The sequence below is a fragment of the Stegodyphus dumicola genome, chromosome 1 (assembly GCF_044657685.1).
Source record: "Stegodyphus dumicola isolate Sdum_Otavi_A_Nest chromosome 1, ASM4465768v1".
Lineage (NCBI taxonomy): Eukaryota > Metazoa > Arthropoda > Arachnida > Araneae > Eresidae > Stegodyphus > Stegodyphus dumicola.
Genome location: NC_140768.1, coordinates 272534394 through 272555578, shown reverse-complemented (window position 1 = coordinate 272555578; position 21185 = coordinate 272534394). Strand labels below are relative to the sequence as shown.

Below are 21185 nucleotides of genomic sequence, written 5' to 3'. Positions count from 1 at the left end.
TATAACAGAGTAAAATCATATAAAAAAGGTTAAAGCAATAATTAGTTTTTCAGAAGATAAGCATAATAAGTTTTGACAAATTTCAAAAGAAAAATAATTAATAAACCTAAAATTTCTCAAAAAATATAACAGACATTCATCTGCATATTATCACCTTTATAAAAGATGATAATGCCATTTGTGTTTATGATTTTATCATTCTTGTGTTGGTTTACATCAAAAACTCAAATGCAGATATTTTTATTTTTTTAGAATATACACTCAAAGTAGTAGAAAAATAATTTATTTCTTCCAACCAATTCTTATGCCAAGTATCCCCTAAAAAAATGAAAAAACATGATTATATTTGCCATTTCCTAATGTTATTAATAAAACACATTAATTAAGTATGCATTACAATTTAAAATAATAATCACTAGCTTAATAAACACATAATCCCTTTTGCATATCTTTAAACCTCTGACCGTGAACAGAAAATTAAAATGTTGAAAAATAACATTTTTTATTCTGCAAAACTGATTTTCCAAAAGTGTTTTCATAATACTTATAATTCAAATGAAAATTTTTCTTAAAATACGAAAAATATATTTATTCTAACGTACAGTTCAAGCGAGCTATATGATAATCACTTTAAAAACTCTATGAGCATGGATTCTTGGTCAGAGGGCTAAGTTATTCTTTTTCAAAATTGTTACATTATCTTCTACATACATATGCATCACAGATTACAAAAGATTTTCAGGGAACTACATGAAAATAAAACAGACTGTGCATATATTGGTTATATTAGACACACATAAGCTTAATTTCTAATACAGTACAAAGTCCGTACGGGGACCTCAAAGCCACAAACTTTTTTTTTTGTATGCTTTACGCATGCGCGTTGGGAGGATGCATCTCCAGATACATTAAAAATGCTTGGCATAATTTATGGCCAGCTACCATATTTCATGGTGAGGACGATGAAGATGATAGCCGTTAATTTGAAAGTTTTCGGACATCGCAAACTAAAGGTGAAATTTTCCAGTTATTGGATTTTGTAAAGAAATGTTGAGAAACGGTAATAAATGCAGATGATATAACAGAAAATTTTCATTGCAACAACAATGCCCCAATCATCAATCAACGGATGGCGAAATCTGTAGTATTATTCTAAATCCAGAAAATACTGCTTCCGAAAGGTGGAACTTTGTAACTGAACAAGAAATTATGTCTGTTTACAGAATTAAACAGAAAATATTAGCACAAAAAACGAAGCAACTTGAACAACTTACATTGAAAGAAATGTTTAATAAAGTAAACAAATAAATATTAAGGTTCTTTTTTTTTTTTTTTTTTTTTTTTTTAATTTTGATACCCTTCAGATCATAATTGCTCTTTATTTCATAAATTACGGTTTTATATTTTTAATTGTATAATTTCTGCATGCCATCTTATCAGATTTAAATTGATAAGCTATAATCCGGAAAAACCCCTAATCTGGAATCGCTGAAGTCCCAACGAGTCCAGATTATGGACTTTGTACTGTACTATCTACAACTGCAAGTTAATGTGCATTATTTTACATAACTATCACTTCAAAGACTACATATAGAGCCTTCAAAGTGATACTTATATAGTATAAGTTTGTGTATATATATGTCATATTTTTAATGCATAGTTGTGCTGGCTGAGTGGGAAAACGATCAGATGATGCCGACACAAATGAATTTTGAAGAAATCACAATCTTTATTTCCATGCATTAACACCATCTTAGTAGATATTTATCCAATCATAATCAATTACAATAATTTCTTATATAGTACACACAGATTAACGGAGATACGAGGTCATTTTTAGAATAAAATAAAGACAGGCAAAGTAGCATAACATTGATAGTGTGGCTGGAACTAGAAAAAGAATGACATAGTTTTTTGTGCCAAGAAATTTATACTGAGGTACAGCTAATCTGTGATTGGTTAATTTGGAGTAGTTATATAACATGGAAATATTTTGAATTTGGGAGAACAGATGAATTTAGGGGGAGAGCACCAAATCTAGAATAGTTAATTTTGAGGTCGACAATTATTTTTAAAACAGCAGTTATATTTTGTTATATCTTAATTTCTCTTCTCATTTTCTTAATTTTGCAGCATATTGCGCAAAAGATTTTGACCAAAATTGGTCTTTTTAGTATTGTACTTACAACCTAGTTCATAATATATATATAACACATTACAAATATACATGTAATAATAATCACGTTTAGAGTTTTAATTATAATGCGAATAAATAATGGTAAAAGGCAATTCATGAAGAAGGAAATGATGGCACATAAATGATGATAGCTGTTGTTGTGGCCAGCTAAGACTTGCATAGAATTCTTCATGCAAACACAGTTAAAATGGGATAATCTATGTCACTCACTCTTGATCAGTAGTACTTATGCTTTTTTTTTTAAATATCTTGATTATAACAAAATGATGAAGTAAAGATAAGGAGTGACATGTTAACACAGTAGGAAGTGAGAGAATTTCCAAGATGAAAACTCAGTTAATAAATAAGTTTCCTGTAAATCCGGCTCCATGAAAACAATTAGGAACTTATTTTTCCATTTTAATAACCCAGTAAGTAACATCTAATACAAAAGGTTTTAAATAAACCTTTTTTATTAGTTCTTTCCCTAACAATTTACACAACCTGTGTATGCATGCAAGCTAAGAAGACCTAGACAAAAAGTTTTTGCAGCCATACTAACAGGATTTTCTTTGCATAGGGTTCATACACATTTCTGTACATGGAAATTAAGAACTCTTAAGGTTACTTTATTACCAATAAAAACATTAAAGACCTATCAGGAAATGTAAAATGAATAAATTAAAGTAATTATCTGTGCAACCAACTTAAAACTCCTATACATACATTCTAAGAATAAAACAGAAGTGTATAACGGATATATTATTATTAAATATAATCTACACTTAACATATAGTGTGCATAACACATTTGAGAAAATAAATTCACTAAAAGTTTTCAAATAATTAACATTAAATTAGGAATATAAGTTCCTGAAACATTTATAATAGTCACACATATTTTATAGGAGATTTACATTCTCACTATTAACAAAAATTCTCTTCCATTTTTTAAAAAAAGGACAGCTATAATATGTAGAAACTTTAAAGTTTAAAACAATAAATAATTACAAATGTAATCTGTTATTATCTTGTTATTAGAGAAATTATACATTAAAAGCTATAAATATTCATAATACAATAAAATAATTTAGTCTCTTTTAATTTGAAAATTTTCTGAATACTTTTAACTAATTTATATCCATTCCCTTCTCTTTCACATCTTTAAACATTCATTTGCATTCATAAACAACTCAATGCTCTAATTACTTTCTGACTCATTCGCTAATTTGTTAACATCTTCAACAATATTCTTTCAAAGAACAATTTTCTTTTGCTTCATGTAATCAACCCACCTCAATTTTTTTCATCTTTGAACTTTCCGATTTAGTTAAAGATTTTTATAAGTCTAAAAAATTTTATATTTATAAGGTGCAGAGGGAGTTGCTATGTTATTTCTTTAATAATACCAATATTGATAATGACTCCAAACTTTAATGACATGTAAAAAAAATCTTTTAAATTATAAATTTTCAATATCATTTTTAACAAAGATCTTTTCTACAAATACTCGTCCACATAACAAAATGAGAAAAAGTTTTTAAAATTTCCAATGGCTGCATACTGAAAAGCATGAAAATAAAAGAATAAATAAATAAAGAAAAAAAATGCATCTGAAAATAAAAGGAAAAAAAAACTACAAAAGTTTTTTAATGACTCATATAATCCTTATTTACTAATCAAATTTGGATTTTAAATAGATAAAGTGTGTTTTCTTTGGATAAGCTGATAATGTTTGTTGAGTGGCAATAAATATTGATTGTGGGGTGAACTTGCATTCTCCCCAAAAAAATCTTCCAAAATTTTTTTCATAACAGCTTAAAAACAATGAATAAACTATTTAAGAAGGAAAGCTGTACAAAACATGAAAATTTCCTCATTGATACTCACTACATTATTCAATATATAAATTGAATACTTCATAAAATTTAGAATTTTAAAATTTAAAAATACTTATTAGCTTATTAAATTATTAAAATTTAAAAACACTTATTAAAATTTAAAAATACAGTCAAAAGTCATTAATTCAGACACCCATAATCTGGACCTCAAAGCTACAAACTTTCTGCGCATGCGTCTAAAGTTTACGCATGAGCGTTTAATGCATAACGGACGGTATAAGCTAAGCTAAAATTATCTAATTCAGTTAATGTTGCAGATTGCGTTGTTCTTAATCTTCGAATTGGATCTAGCTTATTATTTTTTGCAGACTATTAGACCAATTTTATAAAAGTAAGCTTCAACTTTCGATTATGTCAAATAGAATTTCCAATATATATTTACTAATATGTAAAGGATCTACAAAGCGAAAGTATGTTTCGAAGTCCATTAAACAAAAAGTGGAATTGCTGCAAAAAATGGATAAAGGCATATCCTTTGTTTATCTAACCATTCCGAAACTTGTTTATCAATTTCACGCTGCTCTGCGGCGGGGAAAAGCAGCGGCGCGCAATGAATTGGAAGTTGATCTGTCAGCACTGTGATATCTGGCGACTGTTTGGCGATCAACAGAGCATGCTTGGCGCAGGTAGCTCTTCTTCGAGAAGGGTTAATGTATTTATTAGGAGTTGCATGTTAGCCTTGGAAGAGGAAGGTAGTATTGTACTATGCGGTAGGAGCGACGTACTGCTCTGAGTAACTATTATATTATGCTTTGAATTATATATTTAATAAATGTTTGTTTCGTCTTGCTAAATGGTGCCTTATTAAACCATGAAGTCATCACAACACGCTCTCTTTCGAGAAAACCAGAGAGGTTAGAAGCTTAGAGCGTTGAAAACGGAAGAGGCGTAAAGTTAAGCCTAACTAACGAAAGAAGTGTTCATTTGCAAAAGAGAGTAAAAACGTGAGAATTATTTAATCGAGAGTTTGAAAGGCTTGATTCTAAAGGAAAATAGAAGAAAATGTTCAAAAACGCAAAGAAAGAGGATTTAGTAACAGTTCTATTGGAAATTGGCGAAGAAGCATCCCAGATTTGAAGCTGATAGAACTGAAACACAAACTCCAGAATAGCAAGGAATACATCGAAGATGCTGATTTCGTGAAAGAAATTCTGATTACTACAGTGGAGAATAGAAAAAGAAAAGAAGAAATGGAAAGAATGCAAATGGAAGAAGAAAGAATAAGAACAGAAAGAGAACACGAAATAGAACTAGCGAAGATTCGAGCAACTCAAAATGAAGGAAGTAGAAGTCCAACACCTTTAATCCAAAACACAGAACGAGAAACCGAAATTTCACTGGACAAGCTGATCAAAGGAGTAGAAACACTGACTATACCAGTACCGAAGAGAGCAGAAGAATGGAATATATTTTTCGATTCTATCGAAAGAGCATTTAACATTTAAGCACAAGAAGGTTCCTGAAGAATACAAATCAGAAATATTATTGAAATTAATTGGAGAAAAAGCTTCAAATGTTCTTGTTTATATAAAGGAGGAAGATCTGCAAAATTACGAAAAAGTGAAAACTCTTGTTCTGAAGGAATATCAACCTACTCCTCAAACCTGTTTAGAAAACTTCAGAAAAACTAAACGTTATTCCGGCGAAACGCATATCCAGTTCGCTTCAAGACTAACAGCTACATGGGACTATTACTGCAAGTCAAGAGAAGTAAAGGATTTCGAAACACTCAAGGAGTTAATTATTTCCGATAAATTATTCCAAGCATTAGATGAAGAAACAGCTGCACACGTCGCAATACGCCAAGGAAATAAATGGCTGAAGCCTCAAGAATTAGCTACAGAATGTGATATTTATTTCACGTCCAAAGGAAAATCTTTCGATGAAGTTCGAAATGGAATTAAGCGATCACCGAGATTCCTGGATACAACATGTGCACACGACAAATATATTCCACCACCCATGAGAAAAGAATATCCAAAACACGAAAGATTTCACGCGAGAAGAAAAGAATGTTATATTTGTGGAAATTATCAACACATCGCGAGAGATTGTCCAGACAAAAGAAGAAAGAACGAAACTGCAGTAAATAAGAAGGGAAAGGATGATTCCAAAACTCCAAAAAATTCAAACAGAACATCAAAAGAAGAAGCCATCGTAGCTAAAGTAGACTCATCCCATCTACGATCTGAATTCGCAGAACGCATCGTTCAACCACTGCAAAAAGTAGATATTTTTATTAACTCTGAGAAAATCGAAGCTATCGTAGACTCTGGAACGCAGATAACGATCGTACATTCATCGCTCATTCCAAATTTAGAGGAGAGAGAAGGAGGTAAAATATTGCTAACACCTGCTTTCGGACAACCAATTGAAGCAAAAGTTTGCCGTGTACCTATTTACCATAAAGATCATGGAAGCAATATATTTAATTTTGTGGATACATTAATTGCAGTGACTGATAAGCTAAATGTGCCTTGCCTAATAACTCCAGAAATATACGAACTGTTGATTAATCCTGCGGCAGAAGAACCAAACGCAGAAAGAAATAATTACGGAAGCGAAAACTTACAAACTTTTTTCGCCAATGCACAGTCAAACGACAGCGTCGATTCCCCCCCCCCCGCTAATGCTTATGGAGGAGAAAAACGAAGAGGAGGAAGGGAAGAAGGCGAGTGTTTATGTAAACACAGACTTATCGTCTGCTGAACGCCTACGCGAAGAGCAAGTTAACTGTCCCTCACTGATAGAAGCATGGAAGCTAGCAATAAAAAAAAAAGGAAATTATTTATTTATTGATCATCTTTTACATCACCAAGAAAAAATATTAGGACAGAATGTTTTTCAGTTAGTGCTTCCACTTAGTAGAAGAGCACAAGTGTTGGAATTAGCACATAGTTCCATTTTCGGTGCACATCTTGGGATAAGAAAAACAAAGGAGCGAATACGATATTCATTTTATTGGCCTGGATTAGCACAAGATGTTGAAACCTTTTGTAAAACGTGCAAAGATTGTCAGTTGAAAAGTCCAGAAAAGCGATCTGACAAGATTCCCATCACACCGGTCAGAAGGCCAGGATTACCTTTCGAAACAGTTAACATCGACATTATTGGACCTATTGAACCTCCCTCTGCTAGGAAACATAAATATGTGTTATGTCTGGTAGATCAACATTCCCGATGGCCAGAAGCCATTCCACTGAGAAGCTTGACAGCAAAAGCCACTTGCGACGCGCTTTTGGAGATTTTCATGAGAACAGGAATCCCTAATACAATAGCTAGTGACAACGGAAGTAACTTCGTTTCAAAATTAACTAAAGAATTCCAGAAAAGACTAGGTTCTCACCCTAGGTTCTCTACACCTGCTTACAGTGCTTCAAATGGATTAGTAGAAAGATGGAACAAGTCCTTCAAGCAAATGTTACATCATGTCATCAGGACTGATCCTTCGAATTGGGATAAGCACATCCCATACCTGCTCTTTGCATACAGAGAAGTACCAAACTGCACCACGGGTGTCTCACCATTTCAGCTGATGTATGGAAGACAACCAAGAGGTCCTTTAGCAGTACTGAAGTCTTCATGGTCAGGAGAAATACCTATACCACCTAATCTAAGTGAATCGGCAGTGGATTACTTACAACTTTTAAAAATAAGGTTAGAACAAGCAGCTGAACAAGCCAATTTAATTGCAAGTGATAAACAACAAAAATATGCTGAGTACTTTAATCGGAGATCAATACCAAAAAATTTCAAAATCGGAGAACAAGTTTATTTACTCATACCAGATTCAAATAACAAACTCTATGCACGATGGACTGGTCCAGGAGAAATCGTGAATCATTGCCCACCTCATTCCTATAAAGTAAAACTACCTGATGGAAAGATCAAACATGTTCATGCAAATAAAATTAGAAAATTCCAAGCTAGTGTCAATGCAGTTGGAGTGATATTTGAAAATGAAGAAGAATTTGGAGAAATTATAACTTTACCAGGAAAAGATCTCTCGACCCCCCTGGAAGATTTTAAAATAGATGCAAATCTGAATTTAGAAAATTTGAATCCGCAGCAGAGAAGAAAATTGATAGCTCTTATCAACAAACACCGAGCACTATTCACCGGAAAACTGAAAATAGCTAAAGTTGAAGCTCATAAAATTAGAATAATACCCAATATGGAGAGGAAGAAACCTTACATTTATAGGATTCCTGAAGCATTGAAACCCAAGGTCGATGAAGAAGTAGAAGAATTATTGAAATCGGGACTAATAGAAGAAAGTAATGCAGAAATAGCTCATCCAGTAGTTTGTGTAAGCAAAAAAAATGGAGATATCAGATTGTGTTTAGATTATCGAGCTTTGAATGCAGTAACGAAGCCAGATGACTTTCCTATGCAAAACGCCATTGATTTAATGTACAGTATAGAAAGAGCCAACGTCATAACAACTTTAGATTTGCTGAAAGGATATTGGGCAATTCCCATGGAGGAACAAAGTAAAGAGTACACATCGTTCAAAACTCATCGAGGTCAATATCAGTTTAAAGTGCTACCCTTTGGATTAAGGAACGCAGCAGCAACTTTTCAGAGAGTAATGAATAACGCGCTGAAAGAATTTCAACAATTTTCAAGAGCCTATATTGATGACATAGCTATATTTTCCACAAATTTCGACACTCATCTCCGACATCTGGATAAAGTTTTTACCAAACTAGAGTCACTTGGATTTACTATCAATTTGAAGAAATGTTCGTTTGCAAAACCTCAAATTAAATATTTAGGACACATCATTGGATCAGGAAAACATCAACCAGATCCCGAGAAAATAGAGGCAATCAAGAAGCTGGAAACGCCGAAAACGAAAAGAGATCTTAAAAGTCTGTTAGGACTATGTAATTATTATCGCGATTATATCCCAGGGTATGCAGAGATCGCCTACCCACTCACAGAACTCACGAAAAATAAACACCCGGAAATACTCGAATGGAAAGAAATTCATGAGTCAACATTTCAACAACTGAAGGAACGATTAGCGATGTCAACGGAGCTGATCACCCCAACACTGCAGGATCCGTTTGTCATTCATTCTGATGCATCCCAAATCGGAATAGGTGCATGTTTGTCACAGCAAAGGGGAGAGAAGCAATTTCCCATCTGCTACGCGAGCAAGAAATTATCGAAACCTCAACAGAGCTGGCCGACTATAGAGCGTGAAGCTTATGCTATAGTATGGGCATTGAAGAAGTTTGAACCTTGGATATTCGGTTCATCGGTGAAAATTTTGACTGATCATAATCCTCTAGCCTTTATAGTGAGAAATGCTCCGCAATCGTCCAAATTACAACGATGGGCCATAGCTTTGCAGAAATATAATCTCGAAATAGAACATTGCCCTGGAAAAAAACTGTCAAACGCGGATGCATTATCCAGACTTCCCACTTGTGAACTTTGAACATTAATTTACTGTTCATCTTCACGAACATTTTGTATAGTTAATAATTAGATAGTTTTCTTTGCTTTTCATAATCATTTTACAATTTTGTGCAAATAAGATGTTTATGTAATTTGAAATAGAGAAATTATTGGATAACAAATATTCGAGGTAAGTGGTAAATTTAGATATTTGTCTCCCAAGGATTTAAATCATGCTGCAGCATCATTAATTAAAAGGAATGTTAAGAATATAATTTTATATATATATAAGAAACTTAATAATTTTACTGTCATCATTGGAATAATACTAGGGTATATTTTAACATGTTTATAAAAGAAAATATCAACTTGGTTTCTTTGAATTAAGAATTGATAAATTGTTACAATAATAATAAGGTTCGGAACAAGTGAAGTTAAAAATGATTTATCTATGTTTATATATAAAAATGTGTTATCTATGTTTATGTAGTAAATTGAGGTATGTCTATAGTAATTGAGATTTGAAAATTAGGATAGAATGTATAAAAGTATATGTAGTTTTTTTTTTCTTTTTCACGTTGATCGCAAACAGTTGCTAGATTTTAGTTTCCAGATTGCTGATTGATTTGTAAATAATATCAACAACAATCTTACGACGGGGGTGTGATATCTGGCGACTGTTTGGCGATCAACAGAGCATGCTTGGCGCAGGTAGCTCTTCTTCGAGAAGGGTTAATGTATTTATTAGGAGTTGCATGTTAGCCTCGGAAGAGGAAGGTAGTAGATTGTACTATGCGGTAGGAGCGACGTACTGCTCTGAGTAACTATTATATTATGCTTTGAATTATATATTTAATAAATGTTTGTTTCGTCTTGCTAAATGGTGCCTTATTAAACCATGAAGTCATCACAAGCACTATCCTTATTTTCAGGGCAGATGTTTTATTTTATTTGGCTTATAATTCCTTACTAAACGTAGTATTTCATCTCGATGTACTCCGTCTCTGATATGATTTAAATCAAATTCCTCATCATTATAATTCGCTTCCAATAGCGAAGAAAGTAAAGTAAACAAATAAATATTAAGCTTTTTTTTTTTTTTTTTTTGTAAACTTTGATACCCTTTAGATCATGATTGTTCTTTATTTCATAAATTATGGTTTCATATTTTTAATTTTATAATTTATGCATGCCATCTTACCAGATTTAAACTGATGAGCTATAATCCGGAATCACCGAAGTCCCGACGAGTCCAGATTAACGACTTTTGACTGTACTTATTAAAATTTTAAAATACTTATTAACAATCATGATGTAAATTTAAATTAATCTATTATACAGGTAATGCTACTCCAGTCACATTAAGATATAAAGCAAATTAAAAAAATTAATTATACGTATAATAATCGATCAATAATGTTTTCAGTCTAGGCAGAATTTAATGATACATGAATGAAAAATAATATTGGCATTTGCTTCTTTTTTACTAATAAATGCTATTCAAATCACAATTCAAACAATAATTATTGATCTCAATTTTGCTACAGGAATGTCACATTTATTGAGGTGACAGACTTTAGCGACAATTATTACTGATAGCTGGAGAAACTTGACATGCCAATTAAAAAGTATTAAGTTCTTTATTCTTAAAAGTATGAAGATTTTGCAAATATTTTACCTAAAAAGTAGTATGTTTATGCACACAATGTTAAAGGTAACAAATTATTTTACAAAAAAGAATTTTAACTTACGGAAGTTTCATTCGCATGAAAATCCAACAAGTAAAAAATGAAAATAAAATGCCAATAAATCCAACACATATCAAAAGTATGCGATTCAGTTTAGGAGTGTTGGGATTATGTGTGTGGTCCAAAACAACAAAACTAAGTCCTCCGAGTGTGAATAAGAAACTTGAAGCTAATCCTTCCATAATATATTGGCCATTCACTCTGTATGGCATGAATGCTACCTAAAAATAAAATTACAAAATCAGCTGAACAAATGGCTATAACATTCTTTTAAAGCAGTAATTTTTTAAAACAATTAAATTTATAACTTTTCTGAATTTAAATTACATTATAATTAAAAATCTTGAAATGAAACAGATGTAAATTCATCTCTTTGAAATGTTTTTTGCTTCATTTTTCACCAAAAGCCCCAGGAGTTTAACCATGGTACGTAGCATTTTTATTTATTTATTTATTGTTGTTGTTAATTTTATCTTTATTTGCAAATGGAATGAACTTACACAACAATGTTACACTTGGCATATATAAAAATAATAAATAATAATAATAAAAAGTGAAAGGCAATTGGAAAACATCTGTTTTTGTCAAAACAACTATACAATCCACATAAATTCTAAGTTTCATGTGCTATAAGATGAAATTAAATAATACTTAACTAGCATACATTCATACGAAGGGAATAAAAAACTAAATCACGGAAGGAATTATTAAAAAATACGAAGAACAGATTGAAACAATTATTAAAATTAGCAAATTTTGTGGAACACAGAAAACAGAAGTCATTTCGGTTGATCTTTACAATATGGTAACTGGTAGTTTGGCGACATTTTGGAGGCGATAAAGGTTACTACCTGGGACTACCTGGGTAATAATGTGAGCAGTACTCAGTTCCGATTACGCATTATTTTGCGTGAGGGAAATGAGAGATCATGGGATATGTCATGTGATATTAATGGACGAATTACGGTTCTTTAATCGGAAAAGGGGGGAAATCGGGAAAAAATGTGGAAATTTTGTATTTAGCTTTATTCTGTGTTGTGTGAAACAGTGTTGTGTAATTTTTGGATCCCATGGCCCTAACTAAAGTGAATTTGAAATGGGTATTTAGGCATTGTGATAAAGAGAAGTTTGCTTTTTATTTAGCGGAGGAAGTATGGAGGAAAAATTCGCAGAAAAAATCTTTAAATAATTTTATTGAATGAATTAGAAAAGTGTATCCGCCACGTAATCAAGATTCTGAAGAAGATTAGGTAAGTTAATATTTTTAATTATTTGAGGATATTATTTTTATGCATTGTTCTAAATGTAAGGTGGAAAGGAATTTGGTATTATTGGGAAAATTGTTATTAACAATGATTTAGTTTAAAGTAATTAGGATTGTAAGGTAATTTTTATTAATTTAATGTATGTGCTCATTTATATTTTAAGTAGTGTTTTTGAATTTAATTATATTTTAATGAAATGATAGTTATTTTGTGAATTTTATGTTTGTAGGAATTTGGTATACGTTTAAGTTGAAATAAACGTGCATGGAAATAATTTAAATATTTGATACTAAGTATTTCTAATACTTGCGGTATGAATTCGTTGGTGACGTGTGTAATGTAATAGATGATTTAGAGGTAAAAGTCTTTGGATATTTTATTTATTTTATATGTGGAAATGTTCATATTTGTAAAGGGTAAATACTTTTTCGCGATCAGGTAATTTCATATATGTTCTTTTTACCGGGTTTAAAGATTGAGAAAATTGTCATGTATTTTCGGGAAATTTTTCTAATTTATGAGAAAAAAGCAGTGTACATGGATATAGTGAAGAGTGTGCGCAGTGCCATTTTTGTGCAATTCTGGGATGTTTTTTTAAGTAAAAATAAGTCGACGTGTACATGGTTTAGTGATATTTTAATTAAATGATAGTTATTTTGTGAATTTTATGTTTGTAGGAATTTGGTATACGTTTAAGTTGAAATAAACGTGCATGGAAATAATTTAAATATTTGATACTAAGTATTTGTAATGCTTGCGGTATGAATTCGTTGGTGACGTGTATAATGTAATAGATGATTTAGAGGTAAAAGTCTTTGGATATTTTATTTATTTTATATGTGGAAATGTTCATATTTGTAAAGGGTAAATACTTTTTCGCGATCAAGTAATTTCATATATGTTCTTTTTACCGGGTTTAAAGATTCAGAAAATTGTCATGTATTTTCATGAAATTTTTCTAATTTATGAGAAAAAAGCAGTGTACATGGATATAGTGAAGAGTGTGCGCAATGCCATTTTTGTGCAATTCTGGGATGTTAATAAGTCGACGTGTACATGGTTTATGTGTATGTGTTATTTTGAAAAACACGTAAGGAGTATGGTATTGTTCACTTTTTCCCAATTTTGCAGTGAATATTTGTCATGATTAAGCAGTTTTGTTTGATAAAATTTCTAGCATAGGTGTAATTCGGCTAGTAGATTGTTGGAAGAAGTGTTCAGTAGATAAGAAGAAAAGAAACATGTCTTTACTTCGTGAAGACAAAATGGCAGCGGGGAAAAAAAAAATAGAGGGTTGCTGTAGGAGAGTTGGTTGCCAAATTTTAGCCAAAAAATCGCCAAGTTACCATAATGTAAAGATCAACCGTCATTTCTTTCTGCAGCCATAATTATTCAAAATGTTATGTTTTAAAATGAGATTCTTATGCACATAAAAATTAAGATACTTTGTTATTATGCTGCATATTATTTATTATGATCAGCTGCATCAAAGATGAAATACCTTCAGTCTAATTTATGGGTCTTGTTTGATTTTTCACAGAATAAATCTGAAATTCCTTAGTGTTATCTTGGAATGTGCTCAGACTTCAAAGTTTTTTCAGCAGTTCCACGCAATTTCCATCATTTTATTACATCAGTAATAATTAAAATCGCAATAACAACCTTTTATTCAGCATACATATATTAAAACACTCAATCGATTTCGAGGGCAGCTAAAGGTCCCTCCTCATCGGTAGAACGAAATTACAACAGATTTAGTCACAATATCTTTGAAACAAATCAATTTTGCTCAAAAATTATGCAAAATAGGTCCCAAAGATTAAACAACATAAAAAAATAATAATAATAAATAAGACGACTTACAGGCCTAGAATGTCCATATTCATCTACAGTAGATCCAATACTTGGAGGTTCAACAATGACGTCATATATTACTCCTGCAAGCATAGAAAAAAGTTAATTCAAATTTTGTTTTGATATGTTGATCAATTTTTCACACTTATTTATACAAGTGTGAAAAATTAATCAGTATAAAATTAAACTGAAACATATATATATATATATACAGTACAAAGTCCATAATCCGGACATACATTATCCAGAATGATCTATAATCCGGACCTCGAAGCCACAAACTTTTTTTTGTATGCTTTACACATGCACGTAATACATTTACGAATGCGCGTTTAATGCATAACAGACGGTATAAGCTAGGCTAAAATTATCTTTACTGATTCTAAGGCATTTCAGTTAATGTTGCAGATTGCGATGTTCCTCAAGTTTCTAATTAGATCCAGCTTATTATTTTTTGCCGACTGTTAGAGCAATTTTATAAAAATTAAGCCTGAACTTTTGATTATGTCAAAAAGAGTTTCCAGTTCTGGAGCTGCCAAAGGATCTACAAAGTGAAAGTATGTTTCGATGTCCATCAAACAAAAAATGGAATTGCTGCAAAAAATGGATATTGAAGGCATATACAGTCAAAAGTCGTTAATTCGGACACCCATAATCCGGACCTCAAAGCTAAAATCTTTCTACGCATGCGCATAGGCGTTTTACGCGTGCACGCAAGACATTTGCGACTGCGCATATGCGTCTGCGCAAGCGCAGAATATGTTTTCACATACACGTTTAATGTATAACGGACAGTATAAGCTAAAATTATCTAATAACTGTTTCAGTTAATGTTGATGATTTCGTTGTTCCTTAATCTTCGAATTAGATCCGGCTTATTATTTTTTGCAGACTGTAAGAGCAATTTTATAAAAGTAAGCTTGAACTTTCGATTATGTCAAATAGAATTTCCAATGCTGGAGCTCCCAAAGGATCTAGAAAACGAAAGTATGTTTCGATGTCCATTAAACAAAAAACGAATTGCTACAAAAAATGAATAAAGGTATATCCTTTGTTTATCTAACCGTTCTGAAATCTGTTTATCAATTTCACGCTGCTCTGCGCGGGGGGGGGGACGTCGCAGCACGCAATGAACTGGAAGTTGATCTGTCAGCACTATCGTTATCTTCAGGGCAGATGTTTTTATTTTATTCGTTTTATAATTCCTTACTAAATGTAGTATTTAATCTCGATGCACTCCATCTTTGATATGATTTAAATAAAATTCCTCGTCACTATAAATATCACAAATACACATCAAATAGTTTTCTGGTTGCAATTTTCTAATTTCGACTATGCGTAATGTATGCTTTACGCATCCGCGCGTTGAAAGAAATGTTTAATAAAATAAACAAATAAATATTAAGCCTTTTTTTTTTTAATTTTGATACCCTTTAGATCATAATTGCTCTTTATTTTATAAATTACGGTTTCATATTTTTAATTTTATAATTTCTGCATGCCATCTTACCAGATTTAAATTGATGATCTATAATCCGGAAAAAACGATAATCCGGAATCGCCGAAGTCCCAACGAGTACGGGTTAAAGACCTTTGACTGTATAAAGAAATTTGATTAACATTACATATCTGTCAAAGAAAACCATTATACTAACTCAAAATTCGAAACTATTTTTTTATAACTGCTATGTCATAATTTGTTAGCATTTGAGTTTTAATTTGCTTAATCAATAGGCAAATTAAAAGTAATATGCAAACTGATGATAAGGGGAGGGGACTAGGAAAGAACATCATAATATTAAGGTAATAAAGCAAATTTAGATGAATGCAACACTTTTCCATAGGTACATTTAAATAGTTTTATTAAGAGAAGAGGTGTGATACAACATGTTTTGGGCACTCTCATCTTATCTAAATATGACTGCATTTGTGTTCTAAAGACAGGATGTTATTAATAAACAAATGGCACAGAATTTTGAAGAAAAAAAGTGTGGAATTTTTTTTTAACTGTAAGATTATTAAATTGCCATACTCCTAAGTTAATGTTACCTAATATTATTCTTTTTAATGCAATAACTTATAAGGAAACAGACTTGCCAATAAAAATATGAAACCCAGAATAGTAAAAGTATATTTACGGGTACCCCTTGGCGAAAATTGGTGGCACATGGATACAGAGTTTGTGCAATTCTTTGACTAGGCATTGCACACTCCCTTGACTTTATCCATGTACACATCGACCTATTTTCACTTAAAAAAAAAATTAGAAAATTAAACTTCGCATTGTGCATTCTCTTTGCCCATGTATACATCGAAATATTTTCACTTAAAAAGTCAAAGGAGCACTTAATTCTAGGTAAAAGTATATTTACGGAACTTTCAGCTCCTCAGGTTACCATAAATGAAACTTGGTGATAAATGAAACAACAACTTTGCAATGATACAAGGGGTACCCTTCAGTCTATTCTAACCCTCAGAATACCTAGACTAGATTTGTTAGATTGTAACAAAACACATTAGGGATCTTTCTACGAGGAGAAATGATTCTGTGCAGGTCTTTCTAAGGGAATCTGGCTCATATTCAACTTAATAGTGGGTAAACGACAACACCTATATAGCCAGGCCATTTGCTGGGACCTGAACCCAATGCCAAACTATCAAAACTTCAATGGCTTTATTTGCAGGTACCGGTGGACAAGCCAAAATTATACAAGTATTTACAATCTGATTTCTGCAAAGGCAAATGAAGCATGTATCCTGGGCCTCTGAATCCTCCTAGAGTATTATTAGTAGGATATTTATTACACTGAAACATTTATAGGGAGAAACCCTCTGGTTTTGTAAACTGGACACTGATTACATATGCAATATTATAAAGAATATCACTATTACCAGTTTTGATTCTATTGACCCACACATCTTTCAAAAACAAATCTACAATAAGTTAAAAATTATATTACTTCTATGATATTCAATGAAAGCAGTCATGATGATTGCAAATGGCAAGATACAATTTGCCAATTTTCAGTAGAAAAATATAACCAACTTCTCTTAGTTCTTAGAATATTTTTAATTCAACTAAAAATCAATATTTTTAAGATACAATTAAATATAGTTTTATGCACGAGTCCATTTAATGCAATGTTATCAAAATAAGCATTTATCACATAAGGCCCAATTTCAAATTTTGCTTACATATGCTGTCCCAGAAGAAAAGAAAGAAAATTCAAGATAAATTAAAGTTTAATTTGATCAATGTATTGCATAAAATGACTATAAATATATTTATACAATAAATTCTTTAAAATATAAGAAATCGATTAAAAATTTAGTAAATAAATAGATAAAATTTGTCTTCCAGTTCATGTCAAGTCTGTCACCTTGAGATTATTTTACCCCCAATTAGTTTGTAAATCGGCCTAAAAGGGGGGATATATATTCAAAGTAGTCAAAACTTAGCTTGACTAGTTTATCTACGTCACTGAATATGTACTGCCTCTTTTAGACAATAATCTCAAGGTAATGGACTTGACATGAAGTTGAAGACAAATTATTTTTCGGTTAATCTTCGGATTATGGTAACTTGGCGATTTTTTGGCGAACAACCCTGCTACAGCAACCTGCTAGTTTTTTTTTTTTTTTTTTGACGCCATTTTGTTTTTACGAAGTAAAGGCCTTTTTTTTATTTTTTTTAAACTCAACATTTTTTTCCAACAATCTGCTAGCCGAATTACGCTTATGCTAGAACTTTTATGGAACAAAAGTGCTTAATCATGACGAAGATTAGGTGCAAAATTGGGAGAAAGTGCAGAATCGCCCACTGCTTGCGAGTGTTTAAGAATTGCACACACACGGTATCCATGTATACGTCGACCTATTTTGACCATGTACACTGCTAAAGTCCTAGCTAGCAACCTTTATCGCCTTACCAAAATGTCGCCAAACTACCTGTTACCATATTCCAAAGATTAGCCTATTTTTCTATAGATTTGTTAAAAAAAACTACTTTAATTAATTTTTATCACGAATATAACACACTAATAGTTCATATTTAAAATAATTAAACTTTTTTATTTAAAAAATAAATTAAGGTACAAACAAAGAGGTTGAATAACATGAAACTTGAAAGGTACAGGCATTTTTGCCTTCGATCACACATTTTAAGATTTATATCTAAAATATTTCAATTAATATTTTTTCATATTTTTAATTGTAGAAATATATTTATAGTCATCGTTATGCAATGCATTGCTCAAATTAAACTTTAAACAAAATTTATCTTGAATTTTCTTCCTTTTCTTCTGGAACTGCATATGTAAGCAAAATTTGAAAATGGGCCATAAATAATAATGAGTATGAAAACAAAAGAAAATCCTTTTTTTTAAAAAAAAAAAAGAGCAAATATAAAATTTTTGACACTGATGAAACTTGTTAAAAGACTATACTCAAGATTGCCTTAAAAATATACGTACATAAGATAATAAGAAAGCACAGTTCTGCTTTTATGTGATAAAGGATTTAACCCAAGTAATGCTCTGTAAATTCGGCAAAGATCTAAAGAAAGATATCTTACCACCACAGACCATAAAGTAGGAAACTAAAACCAAAGCATAAACAAACATTGCACTTGGTTTATGGAACCAAGATGGTCTTTTTAATTTTAAACATGGTATTTCTAAAATAGTGAAAAGTAAACTATACAAAGACTCCATTATGAAATAGGAATCAGAGTTCAGGAGCTACAAATATACAAACGAAACTTAACTCAACGTCGCCGAATTCAAAGATACACTCAATTCTAGAGCTGGAGCAAACCGCGTGTATTCGTTACTGAGTAACGGGTACATCGGTTGACTCGAAGTACCGATTCGGTACTCACAAATTCATTTCGTTACTCGCATCTGTCGTACGATGCGGTTTGTTCGAGACGAATGATGCGGTTGCTATACGAATACGAATGATGCGGTTTCTATGCGAATACGAATGATGCGGTTTCTATGCGAATACGAATGATGCGGTTGCTGTTCGAATACGAATGATACGGTTGCGTCACAATGCGCTCATATTTTTCATAGATAATTTAGAATTTTTTTGGGCATCGGGCAAACTCTTGTTTACATTATGTGTTTTAGTTGAAATACTATTTAGTTGTTGATATTTAAGAAAACGAGCAATTTTGATAGCGTGAAGCGTTATTTTGTATTTGCTTTTTACTATTGCTATTTATGTTTGTAATTTGAAAATTTAGATGATTCATCTTTTTTTCTTTTTTTTTTTTTTCCTTGAGCGTGCCATAGTCAGATTTTATTGATTTGAAATATTTATATACTGCACTTAGGTATTGTTTATATAAGAATATGTAGGTTAATATAGGTTCTTTACTTCCTTGTATCAAATAAAATGGTAGTAATTATTGTAATCGAGAAAACTTTTGGGTATCATATTTTAACGGAAATATCCGTTTTCGATGATTACGGAATCCATGTTAATTATTTTTTGGCTTACGCCTGTACGTACGAACACAATGAAGGACTCTCTCTCTCTCTCTCTCTTTTTTTTTTCAAAAAAACTTATTGTTAAATGTAATCCCATTTACTCTAAGCTGATACTTATGACTAATGATTATGACTTTAAGTTGATACTTGAAAGGGATTTTTTTCGTGATGTGTAAGTACGTATGTATGCATTTTGCATAACTCAAAAACGGTTAGTTATAGAATGTTGAAATTTTGTATATGGGTCCGTTATAACATCTAGATGTGCACCTCCCTTTTTATTGCAATCGGTAATACTACCAAACGTAAATATGTATATATATATCAAATAAATTATAATTAAATGTAAAGTACATATATATATGTCCTTATAATTAAATGTAAAGTACACACACACATATATAAATATAAAATAAAAGCCAAGTAAGGCGAATTATCACTAAATAAGATACTTGACTTTTATTTTCGCAATCATTGGTTGTAGTCAGGACTTAATTTTTAAAATTAGAAGTGCTGGAGCTCTATGGAAGGCCATCAGGAAAGATGAATAAATAAATAAATAAATAAAAATAAATAAAATAACTATTACAATAATAAAATAATTAGCAACTAGAATATTAAATGATTATTATTATAATTCAATAAAAATTTAAAGACAAATGAAAATTTAATTAATTCTTAAATTAATGATGAATAACTAAGTAATGAAATAAAATACCAGACATCGTCTTGTTTGGGGCCTGTGGCTAAAATTACAACTTAAGAACTAAGCCCGGCATTAGATAAATTTAGGCTTTTGATGAGCAAATAATGTACTGTTTACCAGAGTATAGATAGAAATTTGGTTATGTAGCCCATTCTTCTAAAACGACGTTCCGTAGCTGCCTTCCACCACCAATTCCCCCCCTTTTTTTTCAGTTTTGGTTTATTCGGTTACAGCAAAACAGTTACAGTTACCCGTAGGCTATTGCCTACGGGGAGGGAGGCCTTCGTGTAGGATTTTTTAAAGGGAACTGACTCATATGCAAGTTACACACGGGAATAATAATGAAAACGCCCGTGCAGCTAGCCGTTAGCCGGGAATTGAACCCCGGACCGAACTATTAGTACTCAGCGATTTTACCGCTCGAGCTCTGGTGGGCTCTTTTTTTCTTTTCATTCGCTGTTTGAAAAACGGGTGTTCACTTTACGATAAAGTAAGCACCTGTTTACTTCAATTAAAATGGGTTAGACGATATGACTCTTCCTACTTTAATCTCACTTAGCTTTTGATTTCTAATATTGATTCAATGTTTTCTGTAGACAAAGTATTCTGATTAGAATAATAGATTTCAAACA

The 21185-nt window shown here is 31.6% G+C and overlaps 1 protein-coding gene across 2 annotated transcripts; it reads right to left on the bottom strand.

Moving 5' to 3' along the window:
* Positions 1-224: 224 nt before the first annotated feature.
* LOC146999552 (oligosaccharyltransferase complex subunit ostc) lies at positions 225-19245 on the bottom strand. Of its 2 annotated transcripts, none has more exons than XM_085806929.1 (4): positions 19118-19245; positions 14362-14435; positions 11237-11454; positions 225-318 (listed from the first exon to the last, which is right to left on the bottom strand). In XM_085806929.1, exons 1-4 carry the CDS (start codon positions 19197-19199, stop codon positions 303-305), a joined length of 390 nt encoding a protein of 129 aa, XP_085663055.1. In that variant the 5' UTR covers positions 19200-19245; the 3' UTR covers positions 225-302. The 2 variants fall into 2 exon arrangements, with proteins under 2 accessions (XP_085663055.1, XP_085663054.1); XM_085806928.1 differs by lacking the exon at positions 19118-19245 and adding an exon at positions 18926-19111.
* Between the last annotated feature and the right edge of the window lie 1940 nt (positions 19246-21185).